At 36.1% G+C, this 21,796-nt stretch overlaps 1 protein-coding gene across 2 annotated transcripts in view; it reads left to right on the forward strand.

The window, feature by feature from the left end:
* The window catches only part of LRPPRC (leucine rich pentatricopeptide repeat containing), a 92,752-nt gene that overhangs the window by 48,492 nt on the left and 22,464 nt on the right, over window positions 1-21,796 (forward strand). For both annotated transcript variants that reach the window (XM_074897099.1, XM_074897100.1), the window contains exons 24-29: window positions 1,094-1,218; window positions 1,847-1,953; window positions 15,968-16,036; window positions 16,298-16,388; window positions 19,698-19,840; window positions 19,954-20,041. In XM_074897099.1, the coding sequence (XP_074753200.1) occupies window positions 1,094-1,218; window positions 1,847-1,953; window positions 15,968-16,036; window positions 16,298-16,388; window positions 19,698-19,840; window positions 19,954-20,041 (623 nt within the window). The remainder of the gene's footprint in view (window positions 1-1,093; window positions 1,219-1,846; window positions 1,954-15,967; window positions 16,037-16,297; window positions 16,389-19,697; window positions 19,841-19,953; window positions 20,042-21,796) is intronic.

Here is a 21,796-nt window from a genome sequence, read left to right on the forward strand (position 1 = left end):
AAAAGGGTCTGCAGCAGATGATTTAGTTCTGTTAGTTGCACAGTATAGAATGTTATTTTAAATTCCAGATCTGATTGTTTTTATGGCTTTTCAGTTTTGCATTTTAACTATGTATACTTCTGAAGGTGTCAATACCGTACATGTAGGGAAAAATTTAATGAAGGACTGAGATAACAAAAATGGAAATGTAGTTGTTACTGGTACTTAGTGCTCAAAGGCTTCTGAAAGCCCCTTTAAGGAAGTCAACATCTTACACACTAATTTAGTAGTACCATGAATATATACTAGTGCCATGGATTCATGTGACATGGATAGGTCAGCATAAAGTACATTTTGGTACCTTAATATATTTTTGAATTAATTGCACAAATTACATTTTTATTGCAGAAAATACACATTGGATTCAGACCTTACTATAGAATGGAAAAATACTAGCCCTTCAGTTGTGACACAATGGAAATCAACAGAAGATTTATAGCTTAGTCTGTTAAGGTGTAAAACAAGTATAAAGCAATCTAAAGAGCTGTGGTTATCTTAGTTAACTCTGGAGATCTCTTCTGAAATAAAAATGCTGTGGAAAAATTTTTAAGGGCTTAAAAATTGAAAATGTCTAAACAGAGACATTTGGAGGTAATCTGATATGCACAATATTACTTACAAGAAAAATAGAACTCTCAAATGCAAACTGAAATTTTGGTGGAATTGGGGTTTGGTTGTAATAATAGTAGAATTTAAGAATTTAACTTCAAAAACTAAGTGCATCTGATGATGAAAAGCATTCACACCTTTGTATAATTTGTAGTGAATAGTGGTCAGGCAGTCAAAAATTACACAGTCAAGAGGTTTAAGAATAAATCTGTAGTTCTGTTTTCATTTCTGTGGCTGTCAAGCATACATGGTACTTGTTTGTATGAAAACTTTATCTGTTAATTTAAAGTAACTGTAGTATATTGGGGTTGGGAATGCATACTTGGATTATAGACTGCTGGATTAATTTTCCTTGAAATTTTCAAGACTAAAGTGGGTTCAGCATGTGCTGCTCCTACTCAGAATGTTTGATTGTTTTTATTCTTGTTTTATTTCATTCCACAAGGGATGACATGACTGCAGCTCTGGAAGCTTTAATGAACTGTTATAAGAAGTATGGTAAAGTTCTTCAGCTTCATAACATCTACTGTAGACTGATAGAAAAAGGAGACGCTGATCTTCTGCAAAAGGGTTAGTTGCATGTAGTCACATGCTGTCTGGCTATATGGAGTAGTGTTTTCTGAAGGCTTTTCTTCCAGGATTTGTATATAATTTCTCTCAACTGAAAGCAAAAAAAAAATTTGTGTTTGTATAACTTTAAAGCACTTAAATGATGCCTTCATTCTTCAGATTGAAAGTTCATATTAATTTTAAATGTAGAAGAAGCCTAATGTTTCAGTAAAACAGCATTGATCTTGCAAAAATTGGTGCTAATATTTGTTCTAGCTATATATATTAAGAAACAACTTAATAGTAGCACAACACAATAGTAAAACAACACTTCTGTTTTTCAGATAGTTGTGCAGTTAAGAAATCCTATATTCTTGCTTTCTACAAGAATGCTCATATATAGTTTGTCAATTTTGTTGAATGTAATTCAAAATATAGTGCAGAAAAAAATTTTAAATGTGCTCAACTGCAAAACTACAATAAATTGTGTAATATGTTGTAATCATTCCATATGTTTCAAAATTTATCTCCCTATAGCTTATTCTTGCAGTTTTGTGATGTTTGGAAAATACTAGTATTAAGAATATCTATCATATATATTGATGCTTCAATATATCGAGTAAATTAATGAGGTTTATTTTGTCTTCAGTTTCAGATTTTATAAGCAGCGAATATGGTGACATGATGGCTCTTTATGATCTCTTCTTTGCCTTCTTGCAAACAGGAAAATACAAAGAGGCCAGGAAGGTCATTGAGGTGGGATTTTAACGATAGTACTCTAATCGTGCAGCTATTTAGACTCTTAATTAGAAACATTTAAAGTTTTTAACCTTTAATTAGACTCGTTCTGATTCATGTTAATAGAATTCAATCCCAATAATAAAAAAACCCTCTACCAGCTTTATTTTCTATAATTACAGTTCAGAAGAGACAGACTTCTTGTATATTGAAATTGTTTCCTCACTTTTTCAAATTCGCTGTTATATATCAAAATGATATTTGCATATTAAATATTGGATTGTGGAACAATTAAATTAAACTGGCATTCCTGGGTGTAAAGTTGCTAATCCTCTTTCCGAAGGAATTCTTTGTTCTTAAAAGCACTGGAATTTAATTTGCTGCAGACTATGCTCAGATTTATTTGTAATGCTTGTCTACAAGTTAATCAGCCAAACAAGCGCTGTCTGCTACTGTTTGGCATTTAATTTAGCATTTCTTCTCTCTCTCTCTTTTTCAGGATAGTAAGCAGCTTATAGGAAGTGGTAGGTGACAAACTTGGTCTATTTAGGATTAGTATATTTTATCTAGACTTGATTGAAATTGTGCTTACTGAAATTGATAAGTCAAAGGGGCAGCTGCAGAGTCTGCCCAGATTGTGATTATTTTTCTTCTTAACACAGTTGTATGTTTTTAAAATGCTGCATAAGTTTTGTGCTTAATGTGTGGCAGGAGGCATGTTGCAGAAAAAGTAATACTTTGTCCTCATCATTTTTATGTTATGGAGATACACAACTCTAGGTTTTTGGGTTTTTTCCTTCCTAAGACAATGTATGCTTTTTTCTAATTTCCTCTAGAATATTTGAAATACCAGTTATCCCTAATTATTATCTAATAGAATTCTTTCAGTTAAAAAATCTTAACTGAAGACCTGTTTGTTTGTCTGTGGTGCAACAATACTGTCCTGCTGTGATGTGTGTGGAAATTGAGAAGCACCATGTTGAAGCATTGATATTTTTGTTCTGAGAGGGTTTTTTGGAGCACGAAGTCTTATAGTACAGAAGAATAGAAATATCAGTATCTGACAGAAGACAACACTGAGGACTTGAGTTCTTTTTATAGTGATTAAAGCATATAGAAGGTAAAAGGTTGAAATATTATATTTGGAAGAAAATTAAAGCTTAATGAGTAAAACTGGTACTTGGTGTGATTTAGCAACTGCTTCTTTGATACTGGCATTTAATTTCTCAAAACTTAGATTAGTGGCTACAGTTCAGCAGTCATGAACAGGATAGTAAAGAAATTTTCAAATTGCTGGGTCTTTGGAACTTGTCATTTTCTTAATAGGTGCCACATTATTTCTGCAAATATTCAGTATTTGGTGATTGATCATAAATTATTAGTAACCACAAGCAGACACTTGAACATAAATCTAAACACCTGATATTTAGTCACTAAATGGAACTTTTCCTGGCTTTTTATACTATTTAAAGTTGGTTTGCTTGCTCTTACCTAACTTCCATGAAGTGTAAATTAGAGCTTTGTATATGCTGTTGAGAAAAAGAGCTTTTAAATTCTGGGATTTTTACGAGTGTAGGAATTTAGCTAGGAAGAATATACATGTGTGTTACCAGTGGATAAAGTGGCACAAAACCAGTTACTGTATGGAGTGTTACGTTTTAAGTATGCTTTTATTATGTAACATTTTTGTTAGGTATTTTCAAAGAAATATTTTCTACAAGGGGGAGGAAATCTTAAAGGTGCTACTTTGCTGAAGAAGAAAGTAGCTTTTATTGTTTTAAACCATAAAGAAGTTACTATTTGCTTTGTTGGGAAGTGGTAGCCTTAATCAGTATAATGCGAAGATGGAGTACAAGGTGTATGTGTATCCCTTTTTCTAGGCGAGTGTTTTTTGTGACTAAATTATTTCTCTTGTTGGTCATCTCAGATTGTTTTTCTATTTTCTGTTCTTGTGAAATAATATTCAGTGAAGGTGATCAATTGGTGCTGCTTTCTCTTTTTAGATGCTGTTGCATATTGCCTTTCAGCATGTACTTTTATCATGTATTGCTGATTATGGTAGTCAATTTTAGTCATATCATTTGTTTTGGAAGTATCTATGGAGTTAATAAAGAGTATCTAAAAGGATAGTAATGAAGCTGGGAAAAAGTTTTCTTAGGAGCTAAGGAAATTAAGACCATGGAGGATATGGATATGGTCATTTAAATGGGGTGTTATTCATTGGAGACCACTGCTTCTGCTTGCTCTTGCTATTTTTAGAAATCACAGGTACACTAGATGCTTATATGAAACTTAGTGGTAACTGCTGCTTTGAAAAATGTGAAACTCAAAGCTCCAGGTATAAGAAAGTAACTCTTAAGTCTCAATCTTTGGTAAAATTTTACTGGCTGACAATAGTGGGAAAGAAAGAAGGGTAAGATTTGAGTGAGATGATAAAAATTAGGCCAGAGTTGTGTATGTACATTATCCGGTCACAAATGTGTTGCCCCACATGTATATAAGCTTGTGTTGTGGGATATCATCAGAGCAAGAAAACTGAAAGCTCTGGGGCTCATCTGCTTGCTGAAAGGATAGCAGCAAGATTAAGCAGAGAATGGTAGTATTGAAGACAATGAAAGGTGAATAGAAAGGAGATGAGGCAAGGAATGCACCTGACTGATACTAGAACTGAAGCATGTGGTGGTTTGGTGGTGTGAGTCTTTTCTGAAGCAATGCAAAGTGGAAGAGAAGCTGTGATTGAGAAGAGTGTGGGGAGAAATGCAGCTAAATTCTAAGGCTTCACAGAGTTTTACTGATAAGGTAAGAGTTTGCAATGTTGCTAGACTGCCTTGTTAAGCTTTTGAAAGTCTGTTCTCATTTGTTTTGTGGCAGGTAGCTAGAGAAGAAAGCCTCTCTTGAAGACAGTACCTCCAAATGAGATAGACTTGGCTGCTCTGTAAACTAAAACTCCGTTTTATTCTAGATATGCCTGGAGATTCCTGAGCCCTTGAAGTTATGCTCGTAGATGGATGTGCTGGTAGATACTCTTTTGCTTTCCGCTGGGAACAAGTTCCACCATTGGGTGCTGTAGTACATCAGAGAGTGATTTAGTCTTCAGTTCTTAATTGTACCTCAGCTGATAAGTTACCTTTTGTCTTGAGTCCTTCAAAGGTGATCATGTCAAAACAAAGTTGACACGTGTCTCTTCTTGCTCCTCACCATAAGGTCATATACTAGCTTGCTTTCCCTTGGAGTGGCACAGTATGACTTCTGTGTCATCGAGTCATAGAATCCTAGTATGGTTTGGATTGGAAGGGACACTGAAGATCATCTAGTTCCACACCCCTTACATGGGCAGGGACACCTTCCACTAGACCAGGTTTCTCAAAGCCCCGTCCAATCTGGCCTTGAACACCTCCAGGGAGGAGACAGCCACAACTGCTCTGGGAAACCTGTTCCGATGTCTCCCCACCTGTAGAGTAACTAACTTCTTCCTTAGATCTAATCTAAATCTACCCTCTTTCAGTTTAAAGCCATTACCCCTTGTCCTGTCACTACATGGCCTTGTAAAAAGTGTCCCTCCCCGTCTTTCCTGTAGGCCCCTTTAGGTACTGGAACGTCACTATAAGATCTCCCCAGAGCTTTTTCTTCTCCAGGCTGAACAACCCCAACTCTCTCAGCCCGTCCTCATAAGGGAGTTGCTCCAGCCCCCTGATCATGTTCATGGCCTCCTCTGGACTCGATCGAGCAGGTCCATGTTCTTCTTATGTTGGAGGCCACAGATCTGAACACAGTACTTCAGGTGGGGTCTCAGCAGAGTAGAGGGGGAGAATCATCTCTCTTGACCTGCTAGCTATGCTTCTTTTTATGCAGCCCAGGATACAGGGCTTTCTGGTCTGTGAGCGCACATGGTTGGCTCGTGTCCAGCTTTTCATCTACCAGTACCCCTAAGTACTTCTCTGAAGGGCTGCTCTCAACACCTTCATCCCCCAGCCTGTATTTGTGTTTGGAATTGCCTCAACCCATGTGCAGGGTGTAGTTATCTAGCTCTAGTTACTTAAGATATTTTCAATTGCTTGGAAGGCATTTTAACTGCTTTTTTCTTCAAATTTGTTTTTCATAAAAAAGAAAGAAAATTAAGTCAATACATTTCAACTTTAAATCAAACTACATTAAAACTAATGTAGGCTAAAAGAAAAGGACATAAATTTTCAATAAATAGGATTAGGGAAAAAGTACCTCCTAGAAAAATGCTCTATTTATATGTCTTCTAAAATGTCTTATTTTGAAAACAGCTGATCAGATTTTCTCCTGGAGAGATCTTATCTGTTCCTATTCTTCGTATGTGTTGCTCCAGAGCCCCAGGTACTAGATCAGAAAGTCTGGAAGAGTTGCTTGTTCTAATATACTAAGTCTGGTATGTAAATGGTAAGAGAATTTTCTAGAGCCTAGTCCCCCAGATCCCTCCAATCCTCAGCTTCTTACCTGTTGCCAGAACTAGACAATTGGAATTCCTCCTTACGTTTACTTAGTTGTTGACTGCCACTTTATGGTTGAGAGCTGGACTGGTGTGAAGGTCGTCCAGGAGAGTGGGAAGGAAAAAGGCAACGTTACACCACCCTGGAGGAATCTACTTCCTCCCCTTCACCTGTTGTTCTGTTATTTTGTTTGCATGCTGCATGGAGATTTAAAGATTTCACTGCCTAAAGCAGTTAGAACATAATTGTATTCTGTTATTTTGGTTCAATTTTAATTACTTGCTCATCTCTGAATTTTGCACTGAGATCTCTAGAATATTTCTAGACTTGCCTTTTTTCTTCATTTATTCATGCTGAATGCAATTATCAAAATACTCTCTGAATCTGTAATTAAGTCCATGTCCATGTTGGGCTTTTTCTGATAGAGCTGCAAGACTTAAGTACTGTAACAGTTATGCAGCAGAGGTTCAAGCAAGTCCATATATCAATCTGCTTAGCAAAAGTCTAAACTGTGTTTTCATGAAGTAGAAATGAACGCTTTACACTTATGGCTAAGCTATGCAATGTTTTAAAATGGTGTTAAATCCATTTCTGCACAAAATTGATAAAATCATTACACCTTAAATTCGACAGCAAAATACTTCTATTAAAAAAAAAAACCAACACCATAACAAGCACCACATTAAAAAAGGGTATTGGGTCACTGACATTTTTAGTTGGGAGTTTATGGACTCCTCTGGTAGGAACTGGGAGCTATCTTTTGTTGTTTGACAGATACTTCTTGAAATCTTTCTAGATTAAATCACATCAGCTATTGAATTAAAATTGTTCCTTCGGTGAAAGAGTAAAAGTTCTTGTTTTCTGCTCTGTTTGTAGTTTTAGTGGAAATGAAGGCTAAGAGAGGAATTTGGGATATAGGGAAAGATCTCAGAACTGTATGGCAAAATTTTTCAGTAGCAGACCAACCTGTACAAGTTTGCTACCACTAGAGGAACCTCCCTTGAAAATGGCAATGCATAGTGCATGTCTTCAGAATTCTTTTAACCAGATTTTAATAAAGTGTGATATTTTCCTTATCTTCTGCTCTCATACTATCGTACTAAACATCATTTATATTTAATAGTTGAGATATGTGAGATATGGTGTGATGTATTTAAGACATTTATTTGAAGAATTGAGGGACAAATAGTTGTGAAATATTTTAATGAAGTTAGTTCCAGTGTGAATAAAGACAAGAAAAGGCATTTGCTGTTGAAATTCAAGACCTGACAAAAGAACTGTTTTGGGTGAGTTTAGAGTACAGGGATAGATCTATCAACAGATGTCAAGTTAATTCAGGAGGTAAATAGATTTAAGCAGAGAATTGTGACATCCACTGTCAGCAGACCTCAAGATACAGTTGCCATTGGATTTAATCTACCATAAAAACAATGAGAATATTTCTACTTGATATTGAGAGATTACAACCTTTTTTCATCCAGATTGCTTTTTTAAGAGTCTACATCATAAAATTGAGTCTTGTTGATTTTACGCTGGAGATAAACTATGGGGAGAAGATGCTTTCTTGTTTTGTGACAGCAGGATTTAGAGGGGTTTTATATGTAATTTAATGATGGTAATATCTAATTTCTGAATTTACCTACGAAGACTTCTTTTTTGTCCCATTAAGAAAAGAGTGGAGGTGATTAGAGCAAAATTTAAATGTTTGTGAATGTTGCGTGCAAATTGTATTATTAGATAACGGTGGTCTAAGATGGAGGAGTAGTTTGTAGGGGGTGTAATAGCTTTTATTAGAGTAACTGTATACAACTGAGAGGGAAGGGAAAGGCTGAAGAGCTTTTAGGCACTCAAGCCCTATAATTACAAGAAAAGATTATTTTTTTTTCTTACTATTGAGTCCTCTTAGTCTAATAAAAGCATTACTTATGGAACTGGACTCCGATACAGCTATTAGTGGTTGGATTTTGTGTCCATGCGTATGTGTATGTGTGGGTTTAAAAAAAAAAAAGGGGTGCTTACTAGTTCGGTGCATATTATTTAGAAGTTTTTAAGTACTGCTTTCTTAAAAGAACATGAAGGAATATGTTTCAAATAAGTAAATTTGGTAAAGGAGATGACTGCTGAACAAATTCCTTTCAGAAAGGGAGAGAGTAATATGTTTGGAATGTGGGATCATGGCAAGAACTGTGTATCCTTTCTTGGCTCCAGGGACTTTGTGTTAGAGGGAAGATAACACTGAGTTTTATAATGCTTTTTTCATTGCTCATATAACATAAAGCCACAATACAGTGCAAAGAGCAAATTTTTGCTCTGAGTCTAGAACATCCTTGAGGATTTTGTTTTGAGCAGGGTTTTCTGCATATTTTTGATGTCCCGTTTTCTTCCAGCATGATTCTTGTGAATTTCTCTTACTGTCTAATGACTTATTTATAACGATACTTTACTGTATAATTTATCTTGGAAATCCTACTGGTAAATGTGGAATATTCGAGTTGTGCTTAAACATAACATCAGTCTCAGCTGTCATGACTAATGCTGGAATTGTAAAGCCCTTTCCTTTTTTTATTTCAATATTTTTTGGAAAATAATCAAGTTTCCTTACATTGTTCTTAATGTCTGCCTAATCTAAAGCAGCATATATTCCTGTTTCAAGTGAAATAAAATCGTGAGTATTTACTCAACAAATACTAGTCATGTTGGTAAAGTCAGTGAACTGACAGAAGCTTTGAGGCAAATATATACCTCAGGAAAAAAAAAACCAAACCAACAATAAGAATTCTCAGTGGAGACCGCAAGCTTTGTATTTTCTTATTATGAACTACTGCTGCTTTTTATGTAAAAATTAACATAGTAGAAGTAGGCTACTTGCTACCTTGGGTGATTGTAGGATAGACAGAAGGGAGAGCATAAGCTTGGATTCTGATCACTCCCAACAGGAGAGTTGGTATACATGTCTAAATATGTAGATATGTGTCCCTTAATATCATTCACTAAATATCTGGTAGTGCAAATAATATATCAAATACGCTATAATTGGGTAGGTTTTGAAGGCATAACTTGCATAATTTTCAAAACTCCGGTGCTGCATTGAAGTACCTCGTTATCAAACAATAATCAAAATGATAATCAAAATTGCCCTCATTATCAAACATGAATAGTCGTCATATTGAAGGTACAGATTTAGTTATATTCAAGCTTTCATAGTTATCCCTTGCCCAAGGAGTAGTGCAAGTGTCTGGATGTTTCAGATGAGCTTCTCGTTAAATAAATCAGTATTATGGGGGTTGGGGTGTGTTTAGCCATATTTATTTATGGGTAAAATTGCTTACAAAAAACAAAAGCAATTACTCATGTTTTAGAGAAATCTCATCTTTGTTAGTTGGCAGTTAGCAAGATTTCCTTTTGTTTAGAAAGAGTAAAGTGAATGAGGATATCTTTCCGTGCGGTCACCAAAGAAACCATTTTTGAAATCCATGAGAGCTGAACTTCTCTCAAGTTGGAAAATGAACTTGTAGAAAAAGTATTACTTCCATTGCCTGTCATACACAGAACAGCTCTAGTGTCATCCTAGTAGTACAATGACTGAAAGAAAAGCTGAGCTAGAGGAAAGTAATGTGTTTTATTAGATAGCTGATACGATTGCAACAGGAAAGATGCTTTTTGATGTACAGATTATTTTTAAATTCCTCAGTCTTTATATTGTAAGAAATACAGCAAAGTAGTATACTTGTTTCATACATAAGAATATTTTAAAAATAATCATAATGTAAGTGTTTTAATCAGTATTTTTGTGAAACATGCACTGCTATTTTAAGGTGAAGGAGTATTTAGTAAGAGGCAAAAGCATAACAAGTGTAAGATGATTTTTAACCATCTCATCTATCAGCTAGACTTAGATGTCTACATAAGATAGAGCAACTTTATATCTGCATATTCTTTTGACTTTCTGATTAAGCAGTACACCTACTGCTTAGCAGAAGTGAGGACTTCTGCTCAGAGTTTTAACATAGAGGAAGATTCAAGCATAGCATACAGTGTTTATGATGTAAAAACACTTTGTCCAAGTAAGCTGCCATGCAGAAATATCCCAGGCTTCACTGAAGCTGTATGGAATCTGTGAGATTTTCATAGACATTTTTGTGGAATCAGGGAAAAATCTGTCTTTAAATTAACAACTTCCCATCAAATGTTCTATTTTCACTGATGCTTATGTTAGAGAGAGCTGTTAGAAATGACATACATCAGTTCTTATAGCTGTCTGTTCAAGGCTGTCTGTTTGGAGAAGTAATGTGTTTTCTTGCAAGACATTGCCTTGGCATCTAAATCTCAGTAACTGGTTCTGGTACTGGTAACATAAGTCTGTTATGGCTGTTGATGTAACTCATCATGAAACATTATTCTTCTTTTAGCAGCATTAGCTGTCTCTTGTTATTACTGGTTTCTTCAGCCACAAAGAGAGGAATGAATGGATCTACCTGTCAAAAAAATACCATCAGAAAGTGCTGCATGGATGGCGTTTATAAAATTTCACTGTTTTTTTCCAATATGTTTGGATTGGTAATTACAGTAGAACTGCCTCCCTAAGATTGAACTTTGGGAAGAAAATCTAAGGATTTAGAAGACAAAACATTTAAGGAGGGCAGAGTTAAATTTGAATGGTTAGAACTGGTGTGTTATTCACAATGAAGTTATACCGTGAAAGGCTAGAATAAGTTGTCCAGGATATGTAACAACTATTTTGCCAAACAGTGCACAGTAGTAGTTTGTGGAGGTGCAGTGTGGGAAGGTTAAAACAAGAGAATCAACCATCTTGTGTCATGTATATGCCAAATGAAAAATACAGCTATAGCAAAAGTGGTCCTGTTTTGGGACATTCTCAACTCATAGTTTTCAGGAAGTCCTCTTTTTGAACAATACCACAGGGTTTCTAGTCAGTGTGTTGGGTTTTGTGTTTTTCTCTGTAAATTTTGTGTTAAAGTGAAAAAGGTCGTTTTAGGTAAGTATGGAGAAGTAAATAAATATTTTCCATGTCTTCTATAACTTTTTTTTTAAAGCAAAAAAATAGTATTGGACTATTAGCTATAACAGATACAGAACACTAACTTAAACAAAACTTGAATAGTTCTATCATTACCTAAAAATCTGGAAAAACATCGAGTTGATTCCTCTCTGAGAGGTATTTTCCCAGACAATCTGTTTTCTTTCAGCTATAGTAAGTAGAAATTAGCTCAAATAAAAATGTTAGTACAGACAAGATTTTTCTGATGACTGGACCCCTTCAGTCACCTGTCTGAAGTGAATGGTTCTAGGAGGGAGGAGAACAAATCATATGCTTTCAGTGTGTTAGGACTGTTGTATTCACATGATTTTTGAGTGCTGCTTGGCAAGAGTTCTTCTGAAGATGCAGCATATTTTTTCCTCTGTTGGTTAGTTGTCTCTTATGTGTGTGAAGGTATAAAATTGGTGAGTAAATTACTGTAAGGTTGTATGTTTGACCTTAGAAAGATAGTAACAAATGTGATCAAAAATATAGAATGGTTTCTACAAGAGGTATGCCGAAGTAGGTGGGTTCTGCTTAGTTTGGAGAAGAAACACTTAAACAGGGTATTATTTTATATACCACTCATTAATATGAAATAGGATAAATAAAAATCAATTGTGCATTGTTTAGCAATACAATATCTAGAGGCTTCAAGTGAAGCTAATAGAAACTAGGCTGAAAACAAAAAAAAAAGGTAATATTTTTGTTGTTTTCTGCAGAAGATAGTTGAGGCAACCCATTGCCGAAAGGTCTTTTGAGTGGTAAATCTTACCTGGTTCTGGGGGCAAACAGCAAACCTCATGGAAGAGAAATCACTCACTAGAAACTCTGACCCACTGAACCTCCAATTAGTTGGAGAGTGAGAACACCAAGGGGGATGGATGTAATGCTGGGTTTTTGTTTTATGTTCTACAGACACTGTTAGGGAGAGGATAGCAAGCTAGATTCACAGTACAACTTTTCAAGATATGTAAAAGCCAGTTTATATGCTATATGAATTGCTTGAGACTCTCAGTGGTTGTTTCATTCTTTAAAGAAGTGAATGTCCTAAAAAAATTTTTAAAACCCTGCTAAAAGAAAATTCTAGGACTCAATAGATTTTTTTTTTCTAGTCCCTTGAAACAAGCAAGATCAAAATTGTAAATGGGAATTTGAGAGAGTAATTAGAGTAACAGATTTTTGCCTTTTTTAAAAATTTTATTCCTTTTGGTTTTTTATTCTGTATTTTACTCTGCTATATTGTAGAAAGTCTGCTTCCTGCTAAATGCAATGTTTAAAATTCCCTAAGATGGTAAAGGATAAGCTACAAATATGGACTATCAGGCAAGCCCTGGAGATTTAGTTAATCTGACCTAGATGTTCTTTTGATGATTGAGACCTGCAGCATGTGAAAACACTTCTCAATTTCAAAATGAAACACGAGGATATCTGTTGTATAACTCAGCTGTCCTTGTAGTGACAGACACATCAATCATTTCTGAACAAGAAAGGATTTACTATAAAAAGTTTGTAGCTTTGGAGCTGTTGAGTTCATTGGCATTTGGATCAGCAATGATATTGGAAGTTGTAAGTGAATTCAGCATTTGAATTTTACCATGTTGTAAAGAGGATTAGCTACAAATGCAGGCAACATACTTTCTTCTTTTTCATTTTCAAGAGCCTGTTGTGTAAGATGTTAATTCTTGACTTAGTTTTCAGTATATTTTATGTGAAACTGCTTGGTAGCTCTTAAAAAAAGTATTGAACAGTACCTGTAAATATAAATAACTGTGGAAAAAACAACTAATTAGGAAAAAAAGCAAGTACCTGGAAAGCAAAACTGTGCTTATGTATAGAACTTTTGAATACTTGAGAAGCCACTGTTTTTCTGTAACCTCTTGGATTGAAACTATTTTTATAGTACAGTTAAATACACAGAGAACATAGTCCATGTTGAAGAACTGTGGGTTTTTTTAAAAACCTTACAATGATAGCATAAAATTGTTTGGGTGATTGGTACAATTATATGGCCTAACATCTACTCTGCAGAATGCTGCTTCCTATATATTTAACAAATTCTAAGTTTTGGTGGAAGTTTTGCATGCTATTCTGGTATATGCCAAACTATTTTAGAAAGATGTAATAATTCTCTGTTTGGAGAACATAGAAAAAAGAAATTATCTTTGTTAAAAAAACAGACGGTAAATTGACTTTTTCAATGGTAATTGTTCCCACGGTTTCGGAAATAACGCTTAATATTTGTCACAGCTTTTTGTTCAGCCTGCCTCTTTTATGCGAAGTGGTGTTCAGATTTTGGAACTTGCACTTCACATTTAAACAGTAGAGATTTCTTATAATATTAACAGCTGAAGGCCTTCAGGAGTCAAAACATATATGTCTCTGTAGGGATGAACAGACATTTCCTTGGAATTACTTTGAGCTTTATTACTGTGAATCTGGACACCTGAAATGAAAGAGGCCTCTCTGTAAATGATCCTTGTGCTAAAGCAAAAGAGTATAAAGAAAGTAAAATGAAGTACTCTGTGGGACGGTAGGATAAGAGCTGAAAATGATGCATGCTTTACACACATGGGTTTTTTAATCATTGTTTTAGAGATGTCGGACATAAGTACTGGCATGCTTGTAACATGTTTCTTTAGGAACTTTGAATTTTCATGGTTTTTAAAGAATTTATTTAAGTAGAGGAACCAAGTTTTGATTATAGCCTGTGGTGCTGAGAAAGAACAATATGGTCGTCTATATGGCATGAGTTTCCAAAGACTGAAACCTTTTCAAGAATGTGTATCCAGTAGCTGTAGTCCGCTTGATACAACAAAGGAGTGAATAATCAAAGGCTCATTCAAACCTGAAAAATTTAACAACCGAAAGCACTATGGTGTATTGACAATTATACATCAGTTCCTCCATGTACACACACTTAAGAAAAATCCTTTGCTCTGTTCTGGGGTAGGACTTGCCTTCAGTTAGTATACCTGCCATCTGCATTGGCAGCATGTTAGAACTGCAACAATTACTGCTCTGTAAATTCCTGTTTTCCTTACAGAGCAGTAGCAAGAGAAGTCAATATCTAAAACTAATAATGGTTTTAGGTATTAATAGTTGTAAGAAAATAGTTAATGTTAGCAGAGAAGGGGTACCAAATGGTGTTGAAGTGGCTGAGAGGTGTGGTTTTCTAGTTTCTAAGATGTTGCAGCTGTGTTGAATATGAACATTTCTTTGTGAAGACAGTTTGGAAACTTTTCATGTAATTCTTTACCATGAGTAATACAAAGGATTACTATGGGTAATAGCAATAGTACTCTATTACTGTGGTGATAGAAATTATTTAGCATGTCACTGCATCTGAATTGTATTGTAAATCAACTCTCTTGGCAGTGTTCAACAAAAATGGAAAATGTCTTGAATAATATGACTGCTTTTTTTAAGTCTCTATAAATGCAACCTAACTTGATTATTTGTGAGCTGTAGACTCTTTCACAGAATCATCTAGGTTGGAAAAGACCTTGAAGATCATCTAGTCCAACCATTAACCTAACGTTGACAGTTCCCAACTACACCAGATCCTTAGCGCTATGTCAGCCCGACTCTTAAACCCCTCCAGGGATGGGGACTCCACCACTCCCTGGGCAGCCCATTCCAACGCCCAACAACCCATTCTGTAAAGAAATGCTTCCTAATATCCAGTCTAAGCCTTCCCTGGCCCAGCTTGCAGCCATTCCCTTCTGTCCTGTTGCTTATTACTTGGTTAAAGAGACTCATCCCCAGCTCTCTGCAACCTCCTTTCAGTAGCTGTAGAGGGCGATGAGGTCTCCCCTCAGCCTCCTCTTCTCCAGACTAAACACCCCCAGTTCCCTCAGCCGCTCCTCCTACGACCTGTGCTCCAGACCCTGCACCAGCTCCATTGCCCTTCTCTGGACACGCTCGAGTCATTCAATGTCCTTTTTGTAGTGAGGGGCCCAAAACTGAACACAGGAATTGAGGTGCAGCCTCACCAGTGCCAAGGACAGGGGTAAGATCCCTTCCCCTGTCCCTGCTGGCCACGCTATTGCTGACACAAGCCAGGATGCCATTGGCCTTCTTGGCCACCTGGGCACACTGCTGGCTCCTGTTCAGCCGGCTGTCAATCAACCCCCCCAGGTTCCTCTCTGACTGGCAGCTCTCCAGCCACTCCTCCCCAAGCCTGTAGTTGCTGGGGGTTGTTGTGGCCCAAGGGCAGACCCTGGCATTTGGCCTTATGGAAACTCCTCCAGTTGGGCTCAGCCCATGGCTCCAGCCTGTCCAGGTCTCTCTGCAGAGCCTCCCTACCCTCGAGCAGATCAACACTCCTGCCCAACTTGGTGTCATCTGCAAACTGACTGAGGGTGCACTCGATCCCCTCGTCCAGATCATCAATGAAGATGTTAAGCAGGAATATATATATATTCAAAAAACAAACAAACCCCATGAACTCTTATTATGGGTGCATGTATTATGTTTGCTTTTCCTTAGAAAGCTCTGTGTGAAGTAATGATTTTCTTATGGAAATATTTTACAGACTCCCGGCTTGAGAGCACACTCTGGAAGGTTGCAGTGGTTTGCAAAGAGGTGTATATCAAGCAATCAGGTATGTGGTTTGTATGATGTCTTCTATGTAACTGTAATTATATTTCAAGAAATATTGGTTTGTAATATTTCATCGCTTGATTTTTATGTTTGTGAAACGACATGTGGCAGGCTGATGAGGTGAACTTCATGCTCTGTGTAAATGGTGGTGTATACTTAAACAAATACTTAAGCTGAATCCACACAATATGTAAGGCACATATATAGAAAAATAATTGTTTGGCTGAAGTACAACTATGTTCTTCCTTCTTTATTTTTAAAGATGGAGACTTTGGAACACTTGGTAGAACTAACTCAAAATCTATTTGAATGTGATAGAGATGAGATGTATTACTTCCTGCTTCAACTGTGTGGTAAGTGAGCTTGTTATCTTTTTCATGCTGTAATCTGTTTTCTTATATGGTTGGAGGTAGGAAATAACCCTGGATTGGAGAGGAGCTTTATCCTGGTATGCAATTAGCCTGGATACTATTTCTGAGGCATCTTGCCGGGGGGAGAGTACAGGTTTTCTTTCACCTCCAGACACTTACATAGCACTTACATAGTACAAGTCTTCTGATCCATGCTATTGTCTTGTGTCCTAACTTGAAAGTTTACTCTGTTTTGGTTTTTAATATGCATAAAGAAGAAAAAGTGCTCATTTGCTATACCTTCATAACTGATAAAGATCTGGAGTCTCCTGTAATTGGATCTGGTTCTGAAAGGTGCTTTTTCTAAAAAAATCTACCAATTCTTTACCAGGCACAACCTAACTTTTGCAACGTTTATATGAAAGGAATAGTTTTAAAATTGAAAGTTCATTTCTATGCTACAGACTTAGTGTAGGATTTATCTGTAGTGTTTTTCATTTCCTCTTTTCTGTATTTTTTTAGTCTGTGCATCATATTGTATTACACATAATACAATTTTTGGAAGTGTTAGTTCTCATTATCTTAAAAGTCTTGAAAAAACATTTGTGTTAAGATTGGATATGGAGCACTAAATGGTCAACTGGGACATAAAAAAAAAGCATTACAGGCATTGCTATGTACTTTGGTAATGTGTATATATATTAATGAGCCATTACAGTGATTTGATATCTTTGGTCATGGGAAAACTTGCATCTGAGCTTGAAGTAATTTTATGCTGTTCCCCATGTATATATTTGGTTGGCTAGAACTAGCGATGTTTTAAGCTAAATAAAATACCATTCAAACCTTCTTTTTTCATACGGAAATGAAAGAGGCTTCTTCCCCACTGCACTTATCACAAGCAGAAGACATGAGTACTTCCACAAAAAAATGACCAGAGAACTTTGCTTTTCATTTCCTGAACAGCCTTAGAAAGCTTCAAAACCAAACTGTACTGTTACCCAATTCTGTCTTTGCACATACTGGTTCACTATCAAAAATCAAGTGGGCCTGAAAAGCAATCTTGTCTCTACAGGGAGGAAGCCTTCCTATTTCTTCACACATCCTATTCACCTCTGGCAGTGACTGACAGTGTGCCTGCTAGGAAGAGAATCAAAGAAGATAAAATTTATCAAATCCTGTCATGCAAAATCTTCAGTCTTCTTGCAGAAGACAAAACCAATTCCATCTATTCAAGGAAGTGGAAAACATTTGTAGGTTTCTGTCACCATAAAAGACAAAAACCACACACATTCCTGCTTTCAACCATTTTAGATTATCTATCAAGGCTGCCCCATGCACAAGTACACTAGAGAGTTGTCATTGTGCACCTAAGTCATCACTTCAGATCTATTTTAAGCATATAAAAAAAGATTCTACCATCTAGATCAGAAATGTGGAAAACAATGCGTTTGGTTTTTCGGAATCATAGAATAATTTATGTTGAAAAGAGCCTCAGGAGTTTAGGCCTAGCCTTTTCCCAGAGCTAGGACGGCTTCAAAGTTAGATCGCATCATTGCCTTGTCTAGCAAAGTTTTGAGTGCCTCCAAGGGTGGAAATCAAACAGCCTCCCTGGGCAACCCATTCAGATCAACCATCATCAGATACTCTGTTGCTTCAACTTTTAACCATCACCTTTCATCCTTTGCTGCACACTTCCAAGACGACACTGGCTAGCTTGTCTCTTAACTGTCAGGTAATTGAAGACGGTGGTTAGACCCCCTGTTTTCTGCTTTTTTCCAGACTGCCCAAAACTTAACCTTCTACAATGTCTTTTTACTTCATCTGCTCCAGCACCGTGTCTGTCTTGATGGCTGAATTTTTTCCAGTTGCTAACATCTCTTTTATAGTTGTGGAGCCCAAAACTGGACACAGTCCTCTAGATGTGGCCTCATGAGTGTCAAATGGGGGCAAACACATGTAAAATTGTTAAGACATTCTCTTTCCTATTCTGTGAACTGCCCTAATAATCTGCTTCAAAATATTATCTGCAGTATTTAGTCCTCAAAACCAATAATTTTATTTGATTTAGGGTACTCACCAAGTTTGCTGCCTCTTCTGAAAAGCTGAAGTGATGCCAGAACCTTGTTGAAGGTGGGCTTGGATCTTGAATCAGCCCAGTTATATATCCATGTGTTTTCCTAAATCCATGCTTCTGGAAAGAAGAGAGCGTTGCACTGTAACATTTCAGTATTGCATTGCAATATTGTTTGCAAAGCAGCATATGCTGCTTTGAAACACCAACTTTATAACAATTCTAGAGAATATCCAAGTGTGTCATGCTGCTTCCAGGGAACTGTTCCAGCTTTTACATGTGTAATGGCTTAATCCAGTGAAGCCTGGGCTACAGAACAGCTGAAGTTCCTTAAATGAACAGTGGAAGAATAACTGAAGAGCTGCTGTTACAGGCTGAGATATTGCCATGTTGAATGATTCACTCCATCATCTGCCTTCTTGCCTTGCATCTCTTTGTTTATAGGATTCTGAATTAAACCATGGAATGGACAGGTGTTGGGGTTAGGTAGCTGTGAATGGGATCTATAACCAGAAGTCAGTGTTGTTCTGGTGACTTATGAGACACAGAAAACCATCTGCTGTATGAAGTTAAATAGTAATTAACTGTTTTCTTTCACAGAGTCAAGCTTTCTATTTATTTACAGTTGTGTACAGTGGTGCTTATATAAATTGCTACTTTTGTTGAAAACCGTTACGTTATTTTGTGATTTTTGTAGCAATGTATTAAGTTTTTATCTTTCAGAAAACTTACCTTTTACAGTCTTTGGATATGCTTCTTTTTCTTAGCAAAATGAGAGCTTGGGGGCCTAGAACACTATGACTTGAAAGAGGTGAAATTCTGGGATGTAGATGCTCTGACTCAGTAACAACATAACCAGAGCACTTCATTTCAAGAATTTCAGAATAGAACTTAAAAGTGGTACCTTAGAGTGTTAATGTTTTGTAATAATTTAGAAATTTTTGCAATTTTTACAATTAACAATCAAGAATATTAATACTGGTGAGCTGGGAGGAATACTTCTGCAATATTTTTGATCTGATTTCTCATTCATTTGAAAATTCATACAGTCCTTTTGGGTTTTTTTCTGTTTGCATCTTCTGGTGTCCTCTGTGTATTAAAAGTAGAACTTATCAAGTTGATGAGAAGTACATGATGAATTGATGAATTCTTTTCTAAAGATACCTTTTTTGAATCACTTGAGATATGTGTGTATACTCTAAACGTGCTTTTCTCTGAAGAGTTGAATCTTGTTTCAGAGAACAACGGTGACTGGGGAAAGGCCGAAGCTGTTTGGACTAAAATTCAAGAAGAAAATGTTGTTCCTCGTGAGAAAACACTAGCTTTACTGGCTGATATACTTGAGAAGAATGGTCAGGTTGTTCCATTTGAGGTACCGAAGGTAACTGGTGTTTAACATTCCTAGCTAATAGCACTTGTGAATATATTTCTTTCCATTGATGCATGTTAACAAATAGCACTACAGTAACTTAAATAAGTTTGTTTGTTTTAAAGGTTAGACATGAAGATTCCAGAAGTTTAACTGGTTCTAATGTGGAAGAAAGAAGAATAAAGATACTTTGCAGGAAAAACAATGCAGAAGGTGAACTGAAAAACACTTGTTTTTTCCCCTTTCAGCATTAAAGATTTCAATTAACTACAGAGCAACAAATGTTTGCTGCTGCTTTTGTTGGTTTGCTAGTATGTTAGGAAAGGTATATAATAATGTTACCTGCCAATATTATGCTTCAGAAGCTGATACGAGAAGGATATGCTGAAATATTTAACATGTCATTGGAAATGCTGACTTGTAAATGCATGTGGTGAAGTTGGCAATTTAAATTTACCAAAGTATTGCTGGTCTGTCGTTCACTTCATACTGTTGGGTTAACTGTTCTAGACTTTTAAATGTATCCATTAAACACCAGAAACTAAATTTATATACAGGATTGATGCTAAAAATACTGTTTTTACGGTTCCCTGAAAATCTAGCTGTTTGGTCACAAGTTTTATGGTGTGAGAAGTGTAGTGAGAAGAAAGATTAATGTCAAGCGAAATAGCTGGGACATGTTTACAGGAAGGGAATTACCTATTAAATTAAGTTATTCGGAGATTTTGCATTTGCTCCTGCTGTTGAAGTCTTAATAATAAGATCAGATATGGTTCCAAAGTATACTTCAGGTACCTTATTTAAGCAATAGATCAGGCAAAGAAATTAAATAGATGACATTGAATGAGATGGGACTGCTGTGGAGATAGTCATTGCTCTCTTCCTATCTGGCTTTTTATCTGTTAGTCTGTTTCCTGTCTGTTGATGTTGCAAGGCTGTTTATTTCTATTTGAAGGGGGAATTCAATGTGTTTCATAATGTCTTTAGCTTCTTTACAACTATGATTAAAGTTGTCCATGTTTCTCCATAAGATTTGTAAACTTTGTCTCCCCTAAAGACATACACAGCCTATAAACAAAAGATTAAAGTCTGTGTCTGCAAAGCTCACTCTTTTCAAATCCCTGTGCCTGTGGGTGCCACCCCACAAAAAAAATGGCCTTATCGAAAGAGCACTTTATATCAGTTCTGCTATGAAAAATGAGTAGCTCTTCTGTGCAAACTTCCCTGCCTCAGATAAAAACAGAATCGACTTATACGTGGATATTTGCCTTTGTATACAGAAAGGAGGAATATACCTCAGTGCAGTTCCTTTGGCTTAGTCTGTGTTCAAATAATTGGAAATCCATTCTATCCATCTTGTCCCAAAGCAGGGTCACAGGGTCACAACTAGCATTACTGGACCTTTCAAAGGAGGGAGGAAATCAGTCCATTTCTAACATTTGAATATTCTGGAAATCCTTATCTTCTTCATCTGTACTATGACAAATAACTAGGTATCTCACCTGAAAGCAGATTAGAAAATAGAATTAAATAGGTTTTAAAAAATTAATTTTGCTGAATGAGGAAGATCTATAAATACAAGATACCCAGTAATTTTCTTCTGAGTGTTATCAGTATATTTTACATGTTGGACACACATATTTTCAACCTTTGCGTTTTTAAAAGACAAATCTGTCAGTCATTCACACAGCTAACTTCAGTTGTTAGTGAAATGACCCTATAAAATTATTCAGTTTCAAGAGCACTGATTAGAGGTCTAAATTGGAGTCTGGATATTCTGTGTATAGGAGTGCAATTTTATCTTATGTATGTGAATTTAAGAATTGTGTATTATAGCAGACATAAAGTTAATGTTTTCAGGAAATTGTTCATGCTGATCAATTTTGGGAATCAAAAGAAAATGAGAAATGCTGAAATATTTTACTGAAAACGAGGCAAAATGAATGGAATTTATTTTACAACATTACT

Source organism: Athene noctua, chromosome 1 (assembly GCF_965140245.1).
Source record: "Athene noctua chromosome 1, bAthNoc1.hap1.1, whole genome shotgun sequence".
Taxonomy (NCBI): domain Eukaryota; kingdom Metazoa; phylum Chordata; class Aves; order Strigiformes; family Strigidae; genus Athene; species Athene noctua.